General features: G+C 42.7%; 1 protein-coding gene and 1 long non-coding RNA gene across 2 annotated transcripts; both read right to left on the bottom strand.

Annotated features, from left to right (window-relative positions):
• Positions 1-6,084: 6,084 nt before the first annotated feature.
• LOC118936656 lies at positions 6,085-6,626 on the bottom strand. The gene is made up of 2 exons (XR_005052009.1): positions 6,519-6,626; positions 6,085-6,365 (listed from the first exon to the last, which is right to left on the bottom strand). It is a non-coding gene; the product is annotated as an uncharacterized LOC118936656 (long non-coding RNA).
• Positions 6,627-20,821: 14,195 nt separating this feature from the next.
• LOC118964836 (vicilin-like seed storage protein At2g18540) lies at positions 20,822-23,228 on the bottom strand. The gene is made up of 2 exons (XM_036979320.1): positions 22,394-23,228; positions 20,822-21,810 (listed from the first exon to the last, which is right to left on the bottom strand). The coding sequence occupies exons 1-2, from the start codon at positions 23,205-23,207 to the stop codon at positions 21,260-21,262; spliced, it is 1,365 nt and encodes a 454-aa protein (XP_036835215.1). The 5' UTR covers positions 23,208-23,228; the 3' UTR covers positions 20,822-21,259.
• Positions 23,229-24,636: the final 1,408 nt, after the last annotated feature.

Below are 24,636 nucleotides of genomic sequence, written 5' to 3'. Positions count from 1 at the left end.
CCTAACATTAACCAAACCCTTAAGCCTTAAAGGTAGTCTCATCAGTCATCAGACTGTAGTTTCTCCCTGTATGTCCAGTAAACCTCCTCTCATCATGGGTGTGATTCAGACTGTAGTTTCTCCCTGTGTGTCCAGTAAACCTCCTCTCATCATGGGTGTGATTCAGACTGTAGTTTCTCCCTGTGTGTCCAGTAAACCTCCTCTCATCATGGGTGTGATTCAGACTGTAGTTTCTCCCTGTGTGTCCAGTAAACCTCCTCTCATGATGGGTGGGATTCAGGCTGAAGCTGGAGAGGCCAGTAGCAACCACCCTGACCACTTTATTACTAGTTGGGGCTGGATAGTATCTCTAGAGTTACAGTAAGGCATTTCCATGTAAAATGAATGTCTATTAGGTATTGGTTGTGAAATTGTTAGATATTACTTGTTAGATATTGCTGTACTTTCAGAACTAGAAGCACAAGCATTTCGCTACAGTCGCAATAACATTTGCTAACCATGTGTTGTGAAGAGTAAAATTTGATTTGATTTGAGCACCAACGCATCGTTCATAGGAGCATGTGTAATTGGGTGTCAAATGAAATCTAAGAGTGTATATTTTTGGTAAATGTAATTCTAGATACATTTTTCAACCAGTGAAGGCTTTGATTTCTGGGTCAACAGATGGAAAAGGGATCTTAGAAAACATCACCAGAAAAAGTCTAAAAAGGTCCAATATCCAATATCAGAACTACATAAAAACAGAATCATGTTGACATAAAGACCCCTGACTACTAATATCAACACTTACATTTGGTTTTGGAGAAATCATTAACCTTCTTTAAGTTTCAGAAATATTACCTTGTGCCTTGTAATTCCGTTACCAAAAACCCACATAACTTCAAGATATTTTCACATTTGTCATTGTGAGGAGGGGGATAATGAAAGTTCACAGAAGTAATGGTGGGGCTAACAATTAGTTCTAGTGATTTTTCTGATGTATATTTTTTGCGTGAATTATTAAGTGATTAAAACTCGTAATTCCGTTACCAAAATGCTAGTGGAATTACCAAGAAATCTGTAACCGAATTACTGCAACTGAATTGGCTGAAATGGGAAATCATAATAGTCACAAACCACAATTGGGTCACCTGGTACTGTCCTCCTTTCCACTGGCATATTGTTCAGCTCATAACAGTTTTCTTTCTCTTCTCTGGTGGTCAAATGAACAGTGTTAAAACATTCTGTCTGGACAATCTCTCTCTGCATGCTGAGAGTGTTTGGTGCATGCTGGGAATTGTATGAGTGAGTGTTGTGTAGAGTTACATATCCTGCTTTTTCTTTTACATGTATTTTTCTTGGTGGTGTCTTTTTTCTCTTCCTATGCATCATTGAGGTTATCAGTATTTTTATTTAGTTGTTGTGGTAGAATTAAGTACATTGTTTTTCGTGTTGAAATTGGCTTTGGCGGGGGTGGCGACCCACATGGGGATGCCGTCCCTGTCACTTCAGCACGGCTTTAGGTGTGTTACTGACGCTACTGTCACTGTGGAGGAGTTTCTGGTCGCCGTAGGAGAGAAGGTGGGATATGAGAATGTTGCTTATGCGTCACGGATGAATAAAGGGGTGGTGGTTTTGCTTAAAGAAGAGAGTCTTGTAGATCGTATGGTTGAGCATGGCGTACTTCTTAAAGAAGAGAGTCTTGTAGATCGTATGGTTGAGCATGGTGTACTTCTTAAAGAAGAGAGTCTTGTAGATCGTATGGTTGAGCATGGTGTACTTCTTAAAGAAGAGAGTCTTGTAGATCGTATGGTTGAGCATGGTGTACTTCTTAAAGAAGAGAGTCTTGTAGATCGTATGGTTGAGCATGGCGTACTTCTTAAAGAAGAGAGTCTTGTAGATCGTATGGTTGAGCATGGCGTACTTCTTAAAGGAATGTTTATTCAAGTTACGGCGCTTTTCTCTCTGTCATCAAGGGTAACGATTTCGAATGTACCGCCGTTTATACCCAATGAGCTGTTGGAGCATCCCTCAGAACTCACCACATTCTGAGGGTGCCACTGGTGGCACAAGCATGTCAGAGCTAACCTTTGGAGAAGAAATGTGCTTCTAGTTCTGACAATGCAGTAATAACCAACAAGTAATCTAACTAACAATTCCAAAACTACTGTCTTGTACACAGTGTAAGGGGATAAAGAATATGTACATAAGGATATATGAATGAGTGATGGTACAGAGCAGCATAGGCAAGATACAGTAGATGGTATCGAGTACAGTATATACATATGAGATGAGTATGTAAACAAAGTGGCATAGTTAAAGTGGCTAGTGATACATGTATTACATAAGGATACAGTCGATGATATAGTACAGTATATACGTATGCATATGAGATGAATAATGTAGGGTAAGTAACATTATATAAGGTAGCATTGTTTAAAGTGGCTAGTGATATATTTACATAATTTCCCATCAATTCCCATTATTAAAGTGGCTGGAGTTGAGTCAGTGTCAGTGTGTTGGCAGCAGCCACTCAATGTTAGTGGTGGCTGTTTAACAGTCTGATGGCCTTGAGATAGAAGCTGTTTTTCAGTCTCTCGGTCCCAGCTTTGATGCACCTGTACTGACCTCGCCTTCTGGATGATCGCGGGGTGAACAGGCAGTGGCTCGGGTGGTTGATGTCCTTGATGATCTTTATGGCCTTCCTGTGACATCGGGTGGTGTAGGTGTCCTGGAGGGCAGGTAGTTTGCCCCCGGTGATGCGTTGTGCAGACCTCACTACCCTCTGGAGAGCCTTACGGTTGAGGGCGGAGCAGTTGCCGTACCAGGCGGTGATACAGCCCGCCAGGATGCTCTCGATTGTGCATCTGTAGAAGTTTGTGAGTGCTTTTGGTGACAAGCCGAATTTCTTCAGCCTCCTGAGGTTGAAGAGGCGCTGCTGCGCCTTCTTCACAATGCTGTCTGTGTGAGTGGACCAATTCAGTTTGTCTGTGATGTGTATGCCGAGGAACTTAAAACTTGCTACCCTCTCCACTACTGTTCCATCGATGTGGATAGGGGGGTGTTCCCTCTGCTGTTTCCTGAAGTCCACAATCATCTCCTTAGTTTTGTTGACGTTGAGTGTGAGGTTATTTTCCTGACACCACACTCCGAGGGCCCTCACCTCCTCCCTGTAGGCCGTCTCGTCGTTGTTGGTAATCAAGCCTACCACTGTTGTGTCGTCCGCAAACTTGATGATTGAGTTGGAGGCGTGCGTGGCCACGCAGTCGTGGGTGAACAGGGAGTACAGGAGAGGGCTCAGAACGCACCCTTGTGGGGCCCCAGTGTTGAGGATCAGCGGGGAGGAGATGTTGTTGCCTACCCTCACCACCTGGGGGCGGCCCGTCAGGAAGTCCAGTACCCAGTTGCACAGGGCGGGGTCGAGACCCAGGGTCTCGAGCTTGATGACGAGCTTGGAGGGTACTATGGTGTTGAATGCCGAGCTGTAGTCAATGAACAGCATTCTCACATAGGTATTCCTCTTGTCCAGATGGGTTAGGGCAGTGTGCAGTGTGGTTGAGATTGCATCGTCTCTGGACCTATTTGGGCGGTAAGCAAAATGGAGTGGGTCTAGGGTGTCAGGTAGGGTGGAGGTGATATGGTCCTTGACTAGTCTCTCAAAGCACTTCATGATGACGGAAGTGAGTGCTACGGGGCGGTAGTCGTTTAGCTCAGTTACCTTAGCTTTCTTGGGAACAGGAACAATGGTGGCCCTCTTGAAGCATGTGGGAACAGCAGACTGGTATAGGGATTGATTGAATATGTCCGTAAACACACCGGCCAGCTGGTCTGCGCATGATCTGAGGGCGCGGCTGGGGATGCCGTCTGGGCCTGCAGCCTTGCGAGGGTTAACACGTTTAAATGTCTTACTCACCTCGGCTGCAGTGAAGGAGAGACCGCATGTTTTCGTTGCAGGCCGTGTCAGTGGCACTGTATTGTCCTCAAAGCGGGCAAAAAAGTTATTTAGTCTGCCTGGGAGCAGGACATCCTGGTCCGTGACTGGGCTGGATTTCTTCCTGTAGTCCGTGATTGACTGTAGACCCTGCCACATGCCTCTTGTGTCTGAGCCGTTGAATTGAGATTCTACTTTGTCTCTGTACTGACGCTTAGCTTGTTTGATAGCCTTGCGGAGGGAATAGCTGCACTGTTTGTATTCGGTCATGTTACCAGACACCTTGCCCTGATTAAAAGCAGTGGTTCGTGCTTTCAGTTTCACGCGAATGCTGCCATCAATCCACGGTTTCTGGTTAGGGAATGTTTTAATCGTTGCTATGGGAACGACATCTTCAATGCACGTTCTAATGAACTCGCACACCGAATCAGCGTATTCGTCAATGTTGTTGTCTGACGCAATACGAAACATGTCCCAGTCCACGTGATGGAAGCAGTCTTGGAGTGTGGAGTCAGCTTGGTCGGACCAGCGTTGGACAGACCTCAGCGTGGGAGCCTCTTGTTTTAGTTTCTGTCTGTAGGCAGGGATCAACAAAATTGAGTCGTGGTCAGCTTTTCCGAAAGGGGGGCGTGGCAGGGCCTTATATGCGTCGCGGAAGTTAGAGTAACAATGATCCAAGGTCTTTCCACCCCTGGTTGCGCAATCAATATGCTGATAACATTTTGGGAGTCTTGTACATGTAGACTATAGCCTGTTTTAGAGAAATGTAATCATCAAATATTGTAAGAGCTTTCATTGTCTGCTTATATGCAGTTATGACTTGGTGTACAGGGAGAATACTGTAAGAATGGCCCATGTTCAAAATTCTGTCGCTGTACATTTCAAAAGTGCTGAACAAATAGTTATATTGACGACGTCCATCCTAGGTCTCTCATTGTCTTAATCTAAATTACAGATATCCTGTAGTCCACTCGTTGTCCCCTTATGCCATAGTTTGTACATCTCAATTGTCAGTAGAAACCACATTTGTTTAAGCAAGTCAGCCATATCAGCTATGTTTTTTAAAAAGGATCCTCTCCATGGTGCTGAAAAGAAAGCTCTGCTGTTGGGACAGCTTTATGTCGACCCTAACAGTTTGTGGGCACCGTTTGTTAAATTTATAGTGCAATTAATGTATTGTTTAGTGTTGTGTTGTGTAGTGGCTTTGCTGGCATTCATCTAAAACATTTTGGGGAGGTTTTCCCCACCAAGATGTACATGCTGCAATCACCACTGGGTGGGTGAATTATAACACACCAACCCTGTTACCTATAGATAGACAGTCTAGACATGTTTAAACTATTTACATGTGTTTGGTAAGCTTGCATTCCATTCCCCCTGTCACATGGGGATCTATGGTTGATTCTAGATGAAATAGTCAACTCTGTTACAGTCAACCCTGTCACTTTATTTGACACTTAATAGGCACTTACTATAGTATGTATTTGTTACTTTGAGATGGAAAACATGTTTTATATTAAGTTGAACATGTGCTCTTTATGACAGAATGTTAGAATTAGGTGAAATAAAAGTTACACTCCCCAAAGGTACTCAATTGGTACTGAACTGGAGGAGTACTGAACTGGAGGTGGGAGAGCTAACGATGCTTCTACTGTTGCTCTCTCCTCAGATTCTTAGAGAAGCTATTTCAATCTGATATTTCTCCTATGGTCTAAAATAGATGTGTATAGAGGACTCCTCTCTAATATAACATGTCACACATTGTATCAAACTGATGGAATGTTAGGTGTCTCATTGAAAGTCTAACATCTACCATGACTACTGGATGTTTCAATTCTAATAAATAACAAAACAATCCACACCGTAACAACAATATTGCTTTTTTAATAAATGCTTTTATTAAAGAGTAAAACTTTGCAAACAAAAATGACATCATCAAACATCACTGGCCTGACTTGAGCAGCTCTGCCCGGGGATGGAGCCAGCAACTTAGCTGCTACTTGTCCGGTCCAGGCTACCTGCAGACCTCCTCCCAGACCTCCTTTTCAGAACCTCCCCTTAACAGGAGAGGTGGTGAAAATGATCAGAGTTGCATTCAACTTGAATAAAGATGAGAAACTCTGGTCTGTGGAGCCACTGGTCTGAGGGGAGGACTTCTGTTGAAACCATTTCCATTTTTGGGATATTTTCTAGGACTGTAGAGGTGGTAAGCAGAGATGAATTTAACTAGGATACAGATGAGAGTCTCTGTTCTTGGGAGGAGGGTCACTGACCTTCGATGGTTTGTTGCCTGATAAAGAGGATACTTGCTGGCTTGAGGAGACTATAATGTTTTGAGGAGGAAATGTGGCTCGATGACTTAAAGAGGAGGAGGAATTATTGGGCGACACTTTTAATTACCAACGTAACCTCAGTGGAACTGTGGCTTCATCGAGTTCCAGCTCTAGGCAGAATGCTGTAAGACATCACAGAGACAGGTAAGTATCTATATATTTACATGTGTGTTGCATGTACACTAAACCCTCACATTTGGATAATGTCACTTTTTAAAGTGATGACATGTATATTAACAGTGTAAAACATGAATAGATGTTTAAACATTCTTTACCTCATCCTAATTTTCTTCCAGATGCTTGGCTTTTTCTTTGTCTTGGATATTCGCTCTGATGTTTCAACCTCTTCTGGAGCTTCTAGCTGCTGGCTGTCTGGCCCCCCCCTGATGGTTCTCTGGCCCCCCCTGATGGTTCTCTGAACTCCCCTCCTGGTTCTCTGCCCATGCCTGTTGCCTCCTTGGCCTTTCCTGGTGGCCATCAGCAGATCCAGTGGGCTCTTGGCTTACTTGTTGGCCATTGGCCCACCCGGGCAACTCCTGACCGTGGTTGTAATCGTGGCTGTGTTGGGTGGTTAGACACCGGGTGTTGATTTGAGCATCAGCCTCCAGATTCATCTGATCCAGGTAGTTTTCCTTCATCCTCTCCCTCTCCTCCTTCAGTTGTTGATGAGTCTGTTTTTTAAGCAGGGACCGCTCTCTCCACTGCTTATTGAAATCCTCCATCTTCTTCCTTCTCTCCTCAGCCTTCAGCAGCTCCTTCCTCTTCTCCCTCTCTCTCTCTGCCCGGGTCATGGTGGATGTTAGCCTTGTGTGTCCAGGGATGGCTGGGAGGGGAGAAGAAGTAGAGTTCACATTCATCTTAGTGGATCTGGTATCAACTTAAATGTAATGGACACAGGGAATGAAGAATAGAAAACACAATTGGATCTCAATGATTCTTTACTCTTTTCAGTTGAGCAAGGCATGGAATTTGTCAATAAAGTGCAATAATTCCCATCCCGAATTGACCTGGCCCTAAGTTGAACATGAGTCCAGAATGGCACCTATTCTTTGTATAGTGCCAGGGCATATGTGATCGCTTAGGGCCCCATGGCCACTAGTAGCCCCCGGATCCCCCCAAAACACGTTTTTGTGTGTGTTTTTTACGAACTCTTTCTGGGTCTCTACTTAGTCTTGAGAGTTAGACTAGTAGATGACACAAGGTACCATTTAAAAACGTGGTTGTTATCAGCAGTATTTTTCTTGTTATGTCAGTCAGTCACTCAATGAGCCATGTCAGCTAACATATTCTTTGGACAGTAGTTTTATATTGAAACAATGATGCAACATGATGACTGGTGTGGAACAAATGTGTGTAGAGGAGACTAAAGAGGATGATGTCATAAGTAGAGGGAAAACAGGTCTTACCTATGTGGACGATCTTATGGCCCTCCTCAGCCTCTCTCTGATACGTTCTCTCTATCTTTCTGAGGTTCCTCTTCTCCCATTTTTTATTCACCCAGCCCACGGCTCTCCTTCGGATACTTTTATCGGATGGGAGAATGTCCTCCTTGACATCTTCTTTTTCCTCCTCTAACTCACCCCTCTTGTACTCAAGGATCTCCCTTCTTTCCTCTTCCACCATCTCCTCTCTTTTTTTTGCCTGTATTATTTTTTCTCTCTCTCTGATTAAAGATAAATGGCATTTAATGGCTTTCTTTCTCTCCTCCTCTCTCTCTTCCTCTCTCTGCCTCTCCTCCTCTCGTAGTCTCAACATTTCTTTCTGTCTAGCAATTTCAATCTCTTGTTTTTTATCCTGCTCCTCTTGTTGTCTTGCCCTCTCCTGTTTTCTTTCCATCTCCAGCCGTCTTTCCTCCTTCTCCCTCCTGATTTGTTGTCCTCTTTCTATGTGTTCTCGTTCCCCTTCAACACTTCTAACCTCCTCTCTTTACGCCTATTGAAGACTTCCCGTGCTTTTGCTTTAACATTAACTACTACATGTTTCTTCATGCTTACTTCCTTTCCTCTCTCTTCTCTTTCCCTGTACTCTTCCTCTGCTTCCTTAATCACTTCCTGCTTTTCTTCCATCTCTCTCTCCTGTTCTATCTCCAGTTCATTCTGTCCCTCAATTTCCCCAAAATATTTTTCTGCCCTTCCTTTCTTCTTCCTGCTTCCTCCCTTTCTCTCATAATCATCTTTCTTTCTCCATCTCTTTCTGTTGCTGATCTTTTAATTCCATCTCTCTCTGATTGTCATTGTCTTTCTCTCTTTCTTTCTCCTTCTCCATTTGTTTCTGTCTCTCCTCTTGTTGTTGTCGTCTGTGTATCTCTTCTATCTCTCTCTGTCTCTTGTTCTCCCTCTCTCTTCCCTCCTCCATGTCAATTTGCTTCTGTTTCCATATATTTTCTTCTTCTTGATCTCTCTCAAACATTATCTTTCTCTCCACTTGTTGTTGTCGTCTTTCTTTCTCTCCAATCTCTCTCTGTCTCTCTTTCTCTTCGATCGCTCTCTGTCTCTCTTCTTCTCTTTCTTCCTCTTCCATCTCTATTTGCTTCTGTTGACATCTTTCTTCATCATTCTCTCTTTTGATCTCTCTCTGTCTCTCTTCTTCTCTTTCTTCCTCTTCCATCTCTATTTGCTTCTGTTTAAATAGTTGTTCTTCATTCTCTCTTTCAATCTCTTTCTGTCTCTCTTCTTCTCTTTCTTTCTCTTCCATCTCTATTTTCTTCTGTTTACATCTTTCTTCTTCATTCTCTCTTTCAATCTCTTTCTGTCTCTCTTCTTCTCTTCCGATATGTTTTGTCTCTTTTCCATGATCTTTCTTTTGATCTCTCTCTGTCTCTCTTTCTCCTTCTCTTGTACTTCCTCTTCCATCTCTTTTTGCTTCTGTTTACACATTTCTTCATCATTCTCTCTTTGATCTCTCTCTGTCTCTCTTCTTCTCTTTCTTCCTCTTCCATCTCTATTTGCTTCTGTTTAAATAGTTGTTCTTCATTCTCTCTTTCAATCTCTTTCTGTCTCACTTCTCTTTCCATGTTTTTCTGTCTCTTCTCCATTCTCTTTCTTTTGATCTCTCTCTGTCTCTCTTTCTCCCTCTCTCGTTCTTCCTCTTCCATCTCTATTTGCTTCTGTTTACATCTTTCTTCTTCGTGCTCTCTTTCAATCTCTTTCTGTCTCTCTTCTTTTCTTTCGATATGTTTTTGTCTCTTTTCCATTATCTTTCTTTTGATCTCTCTCTGTCTCTTCTCCCTCTCTCGTTCTTCCTCTTCCATCTCTATTTGCTTCTGTTTACATCTTTCTTCTGCGTGCTCTCTTTCAATCTCTTTCTGTCTCTCTTCTTCTCTTTCGATATGTTTTTGTCTCTTTTCCATTATCTTCCTTTTGATCTCTCTCTGTCTCTCTTTCTCCCTCTCTCTTTCTTCCTCTTCCATCTCTATTTGCTTCTGTTTACATCTTTCTTCTTCAATCTCTCTTTCAATCTCTCTCTGTCTCTCTTCTTCTCTTTCCATAATTTTCTGTCTCTTCTCCATTCTCTTCCTTTTGATCTCTCTCTGTCTCTCTTTCTCCCTTTCTCGTTCTTCCTCTTCCATCTCTATTTGCTTCTGTTTACATCTTTCTTCTTCAATCTCTCTTTCAATCTCTCTCTGTCTCTCTTCTTCTCTTTCCATAATTTTCTGTCTCTTCTCCATTCTCTTCCTTTTGATCTGTCTCTGTCTCTCTTTCTCCCTCTCTCTTTCTTCCTCTTCCATCTCTATGTGCTTCTGTTTGCGTCTCTCCTCTTCTTCTTCTCTCTCCCATCTCCTTCTTCTTCTCATCTTCTTCTTGTCTCTGTTTTGGTATTTTCTCCATTCTCTTTCTTTCTACCTCTTTCTGTTTGTTGTGCTCACCCTCCATCTTCTCCTCCATGTCCATTTTGGTTCTGTTTCCATTTATATTTGTCTGTTTCCATATTTTCTAATTCTATCTGCTGTTCCTTGATTTTCTTGAAGACTTCCTCAATTCAGACGTATTTTTGTCATTGATGAGGGCTGTCTCCATCTCCATCTCTCTCTCCACTCTATTTTTCAACTCCTCTTCACTTCGTCTCCAATCATTTTCTCTCTCTCTGTCTCTATCAAATGTTCTCTCTGGTTCGTCTCGTCTTTCAACTAAATCTCTTCTTCATTCTCACAACCTCTCTGTCTAACACTAGTACATTTTGGTTAACCTGTTTCACTCTCTCATTCTGTCTTCTAAACGCTTCTTTCGCTCTTTCAAATTTGATTTTGTATTGAATCTCTTTTGTTGTCATATCTTCTTTCAGTCTCTCAACCTCTCTCTCTAACTCTTTTACCTTTTCGTTAACCAGTTTGACTTCTCATTCTCTGCAATACGCATGTCTCTTTCTCATTTCAAATATGATTTCCTTCTCAATCTCTTTCAATCTCTCAATCTTCGTTCTAACGCTTTTATCGTTTCTTCTGCCTGTTCCACTTTCTTCTCATTTCTTGTCTTTCCAATTCTGCTTTTCTCTTCCTTTCCATCTCCCTTTCTCTCTCTTTTTCCTCTCTCTCTTTCCCTCTCTCTTCCTGTCTCAATAGGTTTGTTGGTCCCAGGCCAGTACTTGTCGCTGATCCTCATGACTTTCTGCCATAGCCTCAATCTCTCAATCTCTTGCTTCATTTTAAAAGGTTAAATTAGTGATAATACTATTACAAGTACATACTTTCAAAAAGATTGCAGAGAACGATACACAGAAATATAACCTAGAGCTAGGTAATTGAATCAAACACTGGACACATCAATAGCAGGGTCATTTTGATCAAATTTCATCTGGACAATTCATTGTCAATTAATGTATTATCATGGTTTGAAAAATTATGAGACATTTTATGGAATCAATTATGTCCAAAATGTTGTTCAAATACAACACCCAACCTTCTTGCTCATTCAGTTAGGGGTTTGAGAAATTCCTGTTACAATTTGTGTGTGATGTTACAACAATGTTGCCTCTGATGTTTATGCTTGTAGAAATTACTCCTACAAATGATGCTTCACTAATGCAACTATTTACAACCTTCACAGATACAGTTATCAACAACAACAACAGTAATGACGTTAATAAGGAAGTGGATATTCAACCGGCAGGAAGAAAGGCATAGGGGTTGAGATAAAGAAGGTTTAGGTTCAGGACCTAGGGTTGGTTAAGGTAAAGGTTAGGTATAGTTTCAGTGAGGTTAAGGTAAGGGTTAAGGAAAGGAATAAAAGTTAACATTGGTTAGCGTACCGGATGTCCTGCCACTATTCATTTTCAGCTGGGTAAATATACACTGCCTTTTAATAATAACAATGACATGTCTTACGTGGGCCGTTGTAGGTCCACCATCAGTAGCTCCAGCAAGTTGTTTGAGTCTGTGGATCTCATGCAGTTTTCTCTGGTGCTCCATTGCTTCTGTGCTCTCTCTGCTTCCCTCTGTAGTCGCTGCTTTCCCTCTCTCTCTCTGGCCTCCCTCTTCCTCTCTGCTTCTCTCTGTCTCTCTGTCTTCTCTCTGTCTCTCTGCTTCTCTCTGTCTCTCTGCTTCTCTCTGTCTTTCTGCATCTCTCTGGCTTCTCTGCCTCCACTCTGACTCTCTGCCTCCCTCTGGCTCTCTGCCTCCCTCTGGCTCTCTGCCTCCCTCAGTCTCAGGATTTCAGTCTTTCCACTCTTCCATGATACCCCTTTCTACTCTTCTTCTCCTCCTTTCATCTTTTAAAAGGGCTCGGAGATGGTCTGTCTCAAACTGTAATTGTTCAATGATCTTGTCCTTCTCCGTTCCACCATTCCTCTTCTTCTTTTCCTCCTCCAGAGGCACACTTGGAGTCTGTCCATCTCCTTCTTCTGATTTCGGATCGTTCGATCCTTCCCCATCAACTCAAGCATGTGGGCTTCCTTCTCTGTACAGGTCTTCTTCTCTTCTCTCAGGAAGTGAACCTCCATCTCTGCCTGCTTGTAGCTGGGAGCAAAGGAATGTCAACACATTATTTAGGAAGTGAACTCAGACAATTTACTACAATATTAAAATAATAATTCAACTTCTGCTCAATTTAACTGTCTTTAATAACACAAATCACACAACTGTGACTTACAGTATGTGAATGTGATGAGTTGACTATCCATGATGGCCAGAGGTGGGTAATGTGTCACTCTGGTCCAGGGCGTTACGTACAGCTTGCAGACACTGAGCCTTCCTTCAGCAAGCCGCACATAATGCCCTGTACCAGAGCTAGGTTATGTGATGAATGACTTACAGACTGTTCCACATGATAGGAGGGGGTAAGAAGACAGTCCCAGTAGGAGACGGAGATCGTCCAGAAGAAGAAGAGGTGTCCATCTCCTCAGAGACTGCAGGAAAGGTCTACAAGTTTTATTTCTGGAAAATAAAGAGATGCCTTCGTTCAGCAACAATGTGTGTTTCTATGTTTCTGTCACTAGATGGTGCCATTGTACACAACATTTACTCACCAGGTCAGTGAATTCAGAAACAGTCTTCAGAGTTGTGTCCTCAAGCTCTAGCCTACAACCCATCATGCATCAGCACAACTAATATAATAAAACTCATCACAACTTCATAATCACAGTACACCTGGATTGTGTTCACAAAGTGTTTCAGGGTAGGAGTGCTGATCTAGGATCAGGTCGCCTCCTGTCCATCAAAACGTATTCAGTTTAATTTAAAAGACCAAACTGATTATTGATCAGCACTCCTTCTATGAGACTTTGTGAATATGAGCCTATGTGAAAGAACCTTTCTGGCATATGTGGCTAGACAGTACACAGACAATTCAGATAGTCCGACAGACAGACAGAAGAGTAGATACAGATGGAGTGATTGATAGCAACAGAAATAACGAAGCGGATGGTTAATGTATTGTAAACTTTTGTAAATATTTGACTCACCTCAAATCACACGTGTCAAACCTCAGTTTTAGTGTTGAACCGAATAATATCCTCGGCATTAACTTTCTCTGGTCTGGAGCTGTATTGTTGCGTCATTTGGAACGCTTGAGCGTCATAATCCGTTCACCGCGCCTGCTTGATTGACAGCTAGGGGTTCTCCTGCGCATCAGTGTCCAAAAGTCGATAATGTTTAGCTACTCATAATTGATAAAGTCATTTATAACTATTTTCACTTGACTTTTATTTCGTGTATTTTTGCCTAAGGTTATTTGGAATTCTATGTTGTGTGATTTGTCTTTGTATGGGCCTAAAGTTCAATGAAATACAAACAGCAACCAAAGCCTACAAACATTTCCCACACAAATACAAATGTGGGTGTTTAGTGAGAACACAAAATAATAACATTACAGCCATAACTGTACAAACAAACATACAATCACAACTCTCTCCCCACTATTTATTGTTTCTGCAGTGAGGATTCACCCCTTTAGATAATGATGTTGTAATTTATCTACAGAAAAACGTTGTTCTGATCTCAACAAGCAGTAGTAGCAGTTTGCAAATCATAGAGCCAGAGGAATGGCTCTTTCACCGATGCAATTCGGTTCCCGAGGTTCAACAAAAAGATCCGTTCAAAAAGAGCCGTTCGTTCGTGAACGACACATCACCACACTGTAGTTCCCACCATTTCGTATCGTGAGCTGGAGGAGCGTTCGTCCAACTTCTCATCCAAGTAAATGGCAGCGGCGCATCATCCATCCGATGAACTCCAAGGGACTGGGAGGATAGTTCACGATGCAACAAGCGTTTGGGGAGGACATTCATTGAAACGCAATGACTGTTTTAAATTCTTGAGAGACTCTTGCTCCAGGGGAAATCTCATCAGCAATGTCTCTGCTGTGTGTCAGAGGTGGGATCTTTTCCTTCTTCACTATGCTTATTATACTGTACATATCGGTCACATTAATGACATTGCACTCAGGAAAGTTGTCTGTAGGCTATTGGGGAGATGCGCATAGCCCGTTGAGTTGTCACGTTCCAGTCCAAACATGACCTGGGATGTGAGAAGGGAGCTATTCTATAACACATGTAGATGACATGTTGTCTTTCTATGTAGATTATTTTTGGTTTTATATTTCATATTTGATTGATGATTAGGCCTATAACTTTTGATTCCACTTTGGCTACCTTGCACCATATTGTCCTCTCTTGCTATATCTTAAACTTTATGCCCTTGTGCAGATCTTCTCTCTAAACAATATTCATGATAGTTTGAATGAGTTGAGTAAACTACACTGTTGTTAGCTTCTCAGTCTGTACTGTACTGTCCCTGGAAGACTCTCTCCACATAGTTCACCTAGATCCAGTCCACTTTGTACCACTGGTCAACTAATCATCCAAACCTCTGATTAGTGAATCAGGTGTGCTGGTGGTGGAATACATGATATGAACTGGTTAGGGGAGGACAGGTTGAGAAGGGAAAGACTAAATGGACTTTTCTGACCAACATCCCATTGACAGCCCATCTGGCCAAAACTTAAAACAGACTCTAACCTTAACCCTAACATTAACCAAACCCTTAAGCCTTAAAGGTAGTCTCATCAGTCATCAGACTGTAGTTTCTCCCTGTGTGTCCAGTAAACCTCTCTAATCATGGGTGTGATTCATACTGTAGTTTCTCCCTGTGTGTCCAGTAAACCTCCTCTTATCATGGGTGTGATTCAGACTGTAGTTTCTCCTGTGTGTCCACTAAACCTCCTCTGATCATGGGTGTGATTCAGACTGTAGTTTCTCCCTGTGTGTCCAGTAAACCTCCTCTCATCATGGGTTTGATTCAGACTGTAGTTTCTCCCTGTCCTGTGTGTCCAGAAAACCTCCTCTCATCATGGGTGGGATTCAGGCTGAAGCTGTGGAGAGGCCAGTAGCAACCACCCTGACCACTTTATTACTAGCTGGGGCTGGATAGTATCTCTAGAGTTACAGTAGGCATTTCCATGTAAAATGATTGTCTATTAGGTATTGGTTGTGAAATTGTTAGATATTACTGTTAGATATTGCTGTACTTTCAGAACTAGAAGCACAAGCATTTCGCTACAGTCGCAATAACATTTGCTAACCATGTGTTGTGAAGTGTAAAATTTGATTTGATTTGAGCACCAACGCATCGTTCATAGGAGCATGTGTAATTGGCTGTCAAATGAAATCTAAGACTGTATATTTTTGGTAAATGTAATTCTAGATCCATTTTTCAACCAGTGAAGGCTTTGATTTCTGGGTCAACAGATGGAAAAGGGATCTTAGAAAACATCACCAGAAAAAGTCTTAAAAGGTCCAATATCAGAACTACATAAAAACAGAATCATGTTGACATAAAGACCCTGACTACTAATATCAACACTTACATTTGGTTTGGAGAAATCATTAACCTTCTTTAAGTTTCAGAAATATTACCTTGTGCCTTGTAATTCCGTTACCAAAAACCCACATAACTTCAAGATATTTTCACATTTGTCATTGTGAGGAGGGGGATAATGAAAGTTCACAGAAGTAATGGTGGGGCTAACAATAGTTCTAGTGATTTTTCTGATGTATATTTTTTGCGTGAATTATTAAGTGATTAAAACTCGTAATTCCGTTACCAAAATGCTAGTGGAATTACCAAGAAATCTGTAACCGAATTACTGCAACTGAATTGGCTGAAATGGGAAATCATAATAGTCACAAACCACAATTGGGTCACCTGGTACGGTCTCCTTTCCACTGGCATATTGTTCAGCTCATAACAGTTTTCTTTCTCTTCTCTGGTGGTCAAATTAACAGTGTTAAACATTCTGTCTGGACAATCTCTCTCTGCATGCTGAGAGTGTTTGGTGCATGCTGGGAATTGTATGAGTGAGTGTTGTGTAGAGTTACATATCCTGCTTTTTCTTTACATTTATTTTTCTTGGTGGTGTCTTTTTTCTCTTCCTATGCATCATTGAGGTTATCAGTATTTTTATTTAGTGTTGTGGGTAGAATTAAGTACATTGTTTTTTCGTGTTGAAAATGGCTTTGGCGGGGGTGGCGACCCACATGGGGATGCCGTCCTGTCACTTCAGCACGGCTTCAGGTGTGTTACTGACGCTACTGTCACTGTGGAGGAGTTTCTGGTCGCCGTAGGAGAGAAGGTGGGATATGAGAATGTTGCTTATGCATCACGGATGAATAAAGGGGTGGTGGTTTTGCTTAAAGAAGAGAGTCTTGTAGATCGTATGGTTGAGCATGGCGTACTTCTTAAAGAAGAGAGTCTTGTAGATCGTATGGTTGAGCATGGTGTACTTCTTAAAGAAGAGAGTCTTGTAGATCGTTATGGTTGAGCATGGTGTACTTCTTAAAGAAGAGAGTCTTGTAGATCGTATGGTGAGCATGGTGTACTTCTTAAAGAAGAGAGTCTTGTAGATCGTGGTTGAGCATGGCGTACTTCTTAAAGAAGAGAGTCTTGTAGATCGTATGGTTGAGCATGGCGTACTTCTTAAAGGAATGTTTATTCAAGTTACGGCGCTTTCTCTCCGTCATCAAGGGTAACGATTTCGAATGTACCGCCGTTTATACCCAATGAGCTGTTGGAGCATCCTCAGAACTCACCACATTCTGAGGGTGCCACTGGTGGCACAAGCATGTCAGAGCTAACCTTTGGAGAAGAATGTGCTTCTAGTTCTGACAATGCAGTAATAACCAACAAGTAATCTAACTAACAATTCCAAAACTACTGTCTTGTACACAGTGTAAGGGGATAAAGAATATGTACATAAGGATATATGAATGAGTGATGGTACAGAGCAGCATAGGCAAGATACAGTAGATGGTATCGAGTACAGTATAACATATGAGATGAGTATGTAAACAAAGTGGCATAGTTAAAGTGGCTAGTGATACATGTATTACATAAGGATACAGTCGATGATATAGTACAGTATATACGTATGCATATGAGATGAATAATGTAGGGTAAGTAACATTATATAAGGTAGCATTGTTTAAAGTGGCTAGTGATATATTTACATAATTTCCCATCAATTCCCATTATTAAAGTGGCTGGAGTTGAGTCAGTGTCAGTGTGTTGGCAGCAGCCACTCAATGTTAGTGGTGGCTGTTAACAGTCTGATGGCCTTGAGATAGAAGCTGTTTTTCAGTCTCTCGGTCCCAGCTTTGATGCACCTGTACTGACCTCGCCTTCTGGATGATCGCGGGGTGAACAGGCAGTGGCTCGGGTGGTTGATGTCCTTGATGATCTTTATGGCCTTCCTGTGACATCGGGTTTTGTGTAGGTGTCCTGGAGGGCAGGTAGTTTGCCCCGGTGATGCGTTGTGCAGACCTCACTAACCCTCTGGAGAGCCTTACGGTTGAGGGCGGAGCAGTTGCCGTACCAGGCGGTGATACAGCCCGCCAGGATGCTCTCGATTGTGCATCTGTAGAAGTTTGTGAGTGCTTTTGGTGACAAGCCGAATTTCTTCAGCCTCCTGAGGTTGAAGAGGCGCTGCTGCGCCTTCTTCACAATGCTGTCTGTGTGAGTGGACCAATTCAGTTTGTCTGTGATGTGTATGCCGAGGAACTTAAAACTTGCTACCCTCTCCACTACTGTTCCATCGATGTGGATAGGGGGGTGTCCCTCTGCTGTTTCTGAAGTCCACAATCATTCCTTAGTTTGTTGACGTTGAGTGTGAGGTTATTTTCCTGACACCACACTCCGAGGGCCCTCACCTCCTCCCTGTAGGCCGTCTCGTCGTTGTTGGTAATCAAGCCTACCACTGTTGTGTCGTCCGCAAACTTGATGATTGAGTTGGAGGCGTGCGTGGCCACGCAGTCGTGGGTGAACAGGGAGTACAGGAGAGGGCTCAGAACGCACCCTTGTGGGGCCCCAGTGTTGAGGATCAGCGGGGAGGAGATGTTGTGCCTACCCTCACCACCTGGGGCGGCCCGTCAGGAAGTCCAGTACCCAGTTGCACAGGGCGGGTCGAGACCAGGGTCTCGAGCTTGATGACGAGCTTGGAGGGTACTATGGTGTTGAATGCCGAGCTGTAGTCAATGAACAGCATTCTCACATAGGTATTCCTCTTGTCCAGATGGGTTAGGGCAGTGTGCAGTGTGGTTGAGATTGCATCGTCTCTGGACCTATTTGGGCGGTAAGCAAAATGGAGTGGGGTCTAGGGTGTCAGGTAGGGTGGAGGTGATATGGGTCCTTGACTAGTCTCTCAAAGCACTTCATGATGACGGAAGTGAGTGCTACGGGGCGGTAGTCGTTTAGCTCAGTTACCTTAGCTTTCTTGGGAACAGGAACAATGGTGGCCCTCTTGAAGCATGTGGGAACAGCAGACTGGTATAGGGATTGATTGAATATGTCAGTAAACACACCGGCCAGCTGGTCTGCGCATGATCTGAGGGCGCGGCTGGGGATGCCGTCTGGGCCTGCAGCCTTGCGAGGGTTAACACGTTTAAATGTCTTACTCACCTCGGCTGCAGTGAAGGAGAGACCGCATGTTTCGTTGCAGGCCGTGTCAGTGGCACTGTATTGTCCTCAAAGCGGGCAAAAAAGTTATTTAGTCTGCCTGGGAGCAGGACATCCTGGTCCGTGACTGGGCTGGATTCTTCCTGTAGTCCGTGATGACTGTAGACACCTGACCACAGGACTCTTGTGTCTGAGCCGTTGAATTGAGATCTACTTTGTCTCTGTACTGACGCTTAGCTTGTTTGATAGCCTTGCGGAGGGAATAGCTGCACTGTTTGTATTCGGTCATGTTACCAGACACCTTGCCCTGATTAAAAGCAGTGGTTCGTGCTTTCAGTTTCACGCGAATGCTGCCATCAATCCACGGTTTCTGGTTAGGGAATGTTTTAATCGTTGCTATGGGAACGACATCTTCAATGCACGTTCTAATGAACTCGCACACCGAATCAGCGTATTCGTCAATGTTGTTGTCTGACGCAATACGAAACATGTCCCAGTCCACGTGATGGAAGCAGTCTTGGAGTGTGGAGTCAGCTTGGTCGGACCAGCGTTGGACAGACCTCAGCGTGGGAGCCTCTTGTTTTAGTTTCTGTCTGTAGGCAGGGATCAACAAAATTGAGTCGTGGTCAGCTTTTCCGAAAGGGGGGCGTGGCAGGGCCTTATATGCGTCGCGGAAGTTAGAGTAACAATGATCCAAGGTCTTTCCACCCCTGGTTGCGCAATCAATATGCTGATAACATTTTGGGAGTCTTGTACATGTAGACTATAGCCTGTTTTAGAGAAATGTAATCATCAAATATTGTAAGAGCTTTCATTGTCTGCTTATATGCAGTTATGACTTGGTGTACAGGGAGAATACTGTAAGAATGGCCCATGTTCAAAATTCTGTCGCTGTACATTTCAAAAGTGCTGAACAAATAGTTATATTGACGACGTCCATCCTAGGTCTCTCATTGTCTTAATCTAAATTACAGATATCCTGTAGTCCACTCGTTGTCCCCTTATGCCATAGTTTGTACATCTCAATTGTCAGTAGAAACCACATTTGTTTAAGCAAGTCAGCCATATCAGCTATGTTTTTTAAAAAGGATTCTCTCCATGGTGCTGAAAAGAAAGCTCTGCTGTTGGGACAGCTTTATGTCGACCCTAACAGTTTGTGGGCACCGTTTGTTAAATTTATAGTGCAATTAATGTATTGTTTAGTGTTGTGTTGTGTAGTGGCTTTGCTGGCATTCATCTAAAACATTTTGGGGGAGTTTTCCCCACCAAGATGTACATGCTGCAATCACCACTGGGTGGGTGAATTATAACACACCAACCCTGTTACCTATAGATAGACAGTCTAGAAATGTTTAAACTATTTACATGTGTTTGGTAAGCTTGCATTCCATTCCCCCTGTCACATGGGGATCTATGGTCGATTCTAGATGAAATAGTCAACTCTGTTACAGTCAACCCTGTCACTTTATTTGGCACTTAATAGGCACTTACTATAGTATGTATTTGTTACTTTGAGATGGAAAAACATGTTTTGTATTAAGTTGAACATGTGCTCTTTATGACAGAATGTTAGAATTAGGTGAAATATAAAGTTACACCCCCCAAAAGGTGCTCAATTGGTGGAATGACCCGAGTACTGAACTGGAGGTGGGAGAGCTAACGATGCGTCTACTGTTGCTCTCTCCTCAGACTCTTAGAGAAGCTATTTCAATCTGATATTACTCCTATGGTCTAAAATAGATGTGTATAGAGGACTCCTCTCTAATATAACATGTCACACATTGTATCAAACTGATGGAATGTTAGGTGTCTCATTGAAAGTCTAACATCTACCATGACTACTGGATGTTTCAATTCTAATAAATAACAAAACAATCCACACCGTAACAACAACATTGCTTTTTTACTAAATGCTTTTATTAAAGAGTAAAACTTTGCTAACAAAAATGACATCATCAAACATCACTGGCCTGACTTGAGCAGCTCTGCCCGGGGATGGAGCCAGCAACTTAGCTGCTACCGGTCCGGTCCAGGCTACCTGCAGACCTCCTCCCAGACCTCCTTTTCAGCACCTCCCCTTAACAGGAGAGGTGGTGAAAATGATCAGAGTTGCATTCAACTTGAATAAAGATGAGAAACTCTGGTCTGTGGAGCCACTGGTCTGAGGGGAGGACTTCTGTTGAAACCATTTCCATTTTGGGGATATTTTCTAGGACTGTAGAGGTGGTAAGCAGAGATTAATTTAACTTGGATACAGATGAGAGTCTCTGTTCTTGGGAGGAGGGTCACTGACCTTCGATGGTTTGTTGCCTGATAAAGAGGATACTTGCTGGCTTGAGGAGACTATAATGTTTTGAGGAGGACATGTGGCTCGATGACTTAAAGAGGAGGAGGAATTATTGGGCGACACTTTTAATTACCAACGTAACCTCAGTGGAACTGTGGCTTCATCGAGTTCCAGCTCTAGGCAGACAGCACGTCAGGGAGGCTGTAAGACATCACAGAGACAGGTAAGTATCTATATATTTACATGTGTGTTGCATGTACACTAAACCCTCACATTTGGATAATGTCACTTTTTAAAGTGATGACATGTATATTAACAGTGTAAAACATGAATAGATGTTTAAACATTCTTTACCTCATCCTAATTTTCTTCCAGATGCTTGGCTTTTTCTTTGTCTTGGATATTCGCTCTGATGTTTCAACCTCTTCTGGAGCTTCTAGCTGCTGGCTGTCTGGCCCCCCCTGATGGTTCTCTGGCCCCCCCTGATGGTTCTCTGAACTCCCCTCCTGGTTCTCTGCCCATGCCTGTTGCCTCCTTGGCCTTTCCTGGTGGCCATCAGCAGATCCAGTGGGCTCTTGGCTTACTTGTTGGCCATTGGCCCACCCGGGCAACTCCTGACCGTGGTTGTAATCGTGGCTGTGTTGGGTGGTTAGACACCGGGTGTTGATTTGAGCATCAGCCTCCAGATTCATCTGATCCAGGTAGTTTTCCTTCATCCTCTCCCTCTCCTCCTTCAGTTGTTGATGAGTCTGTTTTTTAAGCAGGGACCGCTCTCTCCACTGCTTATTGAAATCCTCCATCTTCTTCCTTCTCTCCTCAGCCTTCAGCAGCTCCTTCCTCTTCTCCCTCTCTCTCTCTGCCCGGGTCATGGTGGATGTTAGCCTTGTGTGTCCAGGGATGGCTGGGAGGGGAGAAGAAGTAGAGTTCACATTCATCTTAGTGGATCTGGTATCAACTTAAATGTAATGGACACAGGGAATGAAGAATAGAAAACACAATTGGATCTCAATGATTCTTTACTCTTTTCAGTTGAGCAAGGCATGGAATTTGTCAATAAAGTGCAATAATCCCCATCCTGAATTGACCTGGCCCTAAGTTGAACATGAGTCCAGAATGGCACCTATTCTTTGTATAGTGCCAGGGCATATGTGATCGCTTAGGGCCCCATGGCCACTAGTAGCCCCCGGATCCCCCCAAAACACGTTTTTGTGTGTGTTTTTTACGAACTCTTTCTGGGTCTCTACTTAGTCTTGAGAGTTAGACTAGTAGATGACACAAGGTACCATTTAAAAACGTGGTTGTTAGCAGCAGTATTTTTCTTGTTATGTCAGTCAGTCACTCAATGAGCCATGTCAGCTAACATATTCTTTGGACAGTAGTTTTATATTGAAACAATGATGCAACATGATGACTGGTGTGGAACAAATGTGTGTAGAGGAGACTAAAGAGGATAATGTCATAAGTAGAGGGAAAACAGGTCTTACCTATGTGGACGATCTTATGGCCCTCCTCAGCCTCTCTCTGATACGTTCTCTCTATCTTTCTGAGGTTCCTCTTCTCCCATTTTTTATTCACCCAGCCCACGGCTCTCCTTCGGATACTTTTATCGGATGGGAGAATGTCCTCCTTGACATCTTCTTTTTCCTCCTCTAACTCACCCCTCTTGTACTCAAGGATCTCCCTTCTTTCCTCTTCCACCATCTCCTCTCTTTTTTTTGCCTGTATTATTTTTTCTCTCTCTCTGATTAAAGATAAATGGCATTTAATGGCTTTCTTTCTCTCCTCCTCTCTCTCTTCCTCTCTCTGCCTCTCCTCCTCTCGTAGTCTCAACATTTCTTTCTGTCTAGCAATTTCAATCTCTTGTTTTTTATCCTGCTCCTCTTGTTGTCTTGCCCTCTCCTGTTTTCTTTCCATCTCCAGCCGTCTTTCCTCCTTCTCCCTCCTGATTTGTTGTCCTCTTTCTATGTGTTCTCGTTCCCCCTTCAACACTTCTAACCTCCTCTCTTTACGCCTATTGAAGACTTCCCGTGCTTTTGCTTTAACATTAACTACTACATGTTTCTTCATGCTTACTTCCTTTCCTCTCTCTTCTCTTTCCCTGTACTCTTCCTCTGCTTCCTTAATCACTTCCTGCTTTTCTTCCATCTCTCTCTCCTGTTCTATCTCCAGTTCATTCTGTCCCTCAATTTCCCCCAAAATATTTTTCTGCCCTTCCTTTCTTCTTCCTGCTTCCTCCCTTTCTCTCATAATCATCTTTTCTTTCTCCATCTCTTTCTGTTGCTGATCTTTTAATTCCATCTCTCTCTGATTGTCATTGTCTTTCTCTCTTTCTTTCTCCTTCTCCATTTGTTTCTGTCTCTCCTCTTGTTGTTGTCGTCTGTGTATCTCTTCTATCTCTCTCTGTCTCTTGTTCTCCCTCTCTCTTCCCTCCTCCATGTCAATTTGCTTCTGTTTCCATATATTTTCTTCTTCTTGATCTCTCTCAAACATTATCTTTCTCTCCACTTGTTGTTGTCGTCTTTCTTTCTCTCCAATCTCTCTCTGTCTCTCTTTCTCTTCGATCGCTCTCTGTCTCTCTTCTTCTCTTTCTTCCTCTTCCATCTCTATTTGCTTCTGTTGACATCTTTCTTCATCATTCTCTCTTTTGATCTCTCTCTGTCTCTCTTCTTCTCTTTCTTCCTCTTCCATCTCTATTTGCTTCTGTTTAAATAGTTGTTCTTCATTCTCTCTTTCAATCTCTTTCTGTCTCTCTTCTTCTCTTTCTTTCTCTTCCATCTCTATTTTCTTCTGTTTACATCTTTCTTCTTCATTCTCTCTTTCAATCTCTTTCTGTCTCTCTTCTTCTCTTCCGATATGTTTTTGTCTCTTTTCCATGATCTTTCTTTTGATCTCTCTCTGTCTCTCTTTCTCCTTCTCTTGTACTTCCTCTTCCATCTCTTTTTGCTTCTGTTTACACATTTCTTCATCATTCTCTCTTTTGATCTCTCTCTGTCTCTCTTCTTCTCTTTCTTCCTCTTCCATCTCTATTTGCTTCTGTTTAAATAGTTGTTCTTCATTCTCTCTTTCAATCTCTTTCTGTCTCACTTCTCTTTCCATGTTTTTCTGTCTCTTCTCCATTCTCTTTCTTTTGATCTCTCTCTGTCTCTCTTTCTCCCTCTCTCGTTCTTCCTCTTCCATCTCTATTTGCTTCTGTTTACATCTTTCTTCTTCGTGCTCTCTTTCAATCTCTTTCTGTCTCTCTTCTTTTCTTTCGATATGTTTTTGTCTCTTTTCCATTATCTTTCTTTTGATCTCTCTCTGTCTCTTCTCCCTCTCTCGTTCTTCCTCTTCCATCTCTATTTGCTTCTGTTTACATCTTTCTTCTGCGTGCTCTCTTTCAATCTCTTTCTGTCTCTCTTCTTCTCTTTCGATATGTTTTTGTCTCTTTTCCATTATCTTCCTTTTGATCTCTCTCTGTCTCTCTTTCTCCCTCTCTCTTTCTTCCTCTTCCATCTCTATTTGCTTCTGTTTACATCTTTCTTCTTCAATCTCTCTTTCAATCTCTCTCTGTCTCTCTTCTTCTCTTTCCATAATTTTCTGTCTCTTCTCCATTCTCTTCCTTTTGATCTCTCTCTGTCTCTCTTTCTCCCTTTCTCGTTCTTCCTCTTCCATCTCTATTTGCTTCTGTTTACATCTTTCTTCTTCAATCTCTCTTTCAATCTCTCTCTGTCTCTCTTCTTCTCTTTCC

Source organism: Oncorhynchus mykiss, chromosome 6 (assembly GCF_013265735.2).
Source record: "Oncorhynchus mykiss isolate Arlee chromosome 6, USDA_OmykA_1.1, whole genome shotgun sequence".
Lineage (NCBI taxonomy): Eukaryota > Metazoa > Chordata > Actinopteri > Salmoniformes > Salmonidae > Oncorhynchus > Oncorhynchus mykiss.
Note: the sequence above shows the minus strand (reverse complement) of the source record. Positions and strands in the feature narration are given on the sequence as shown.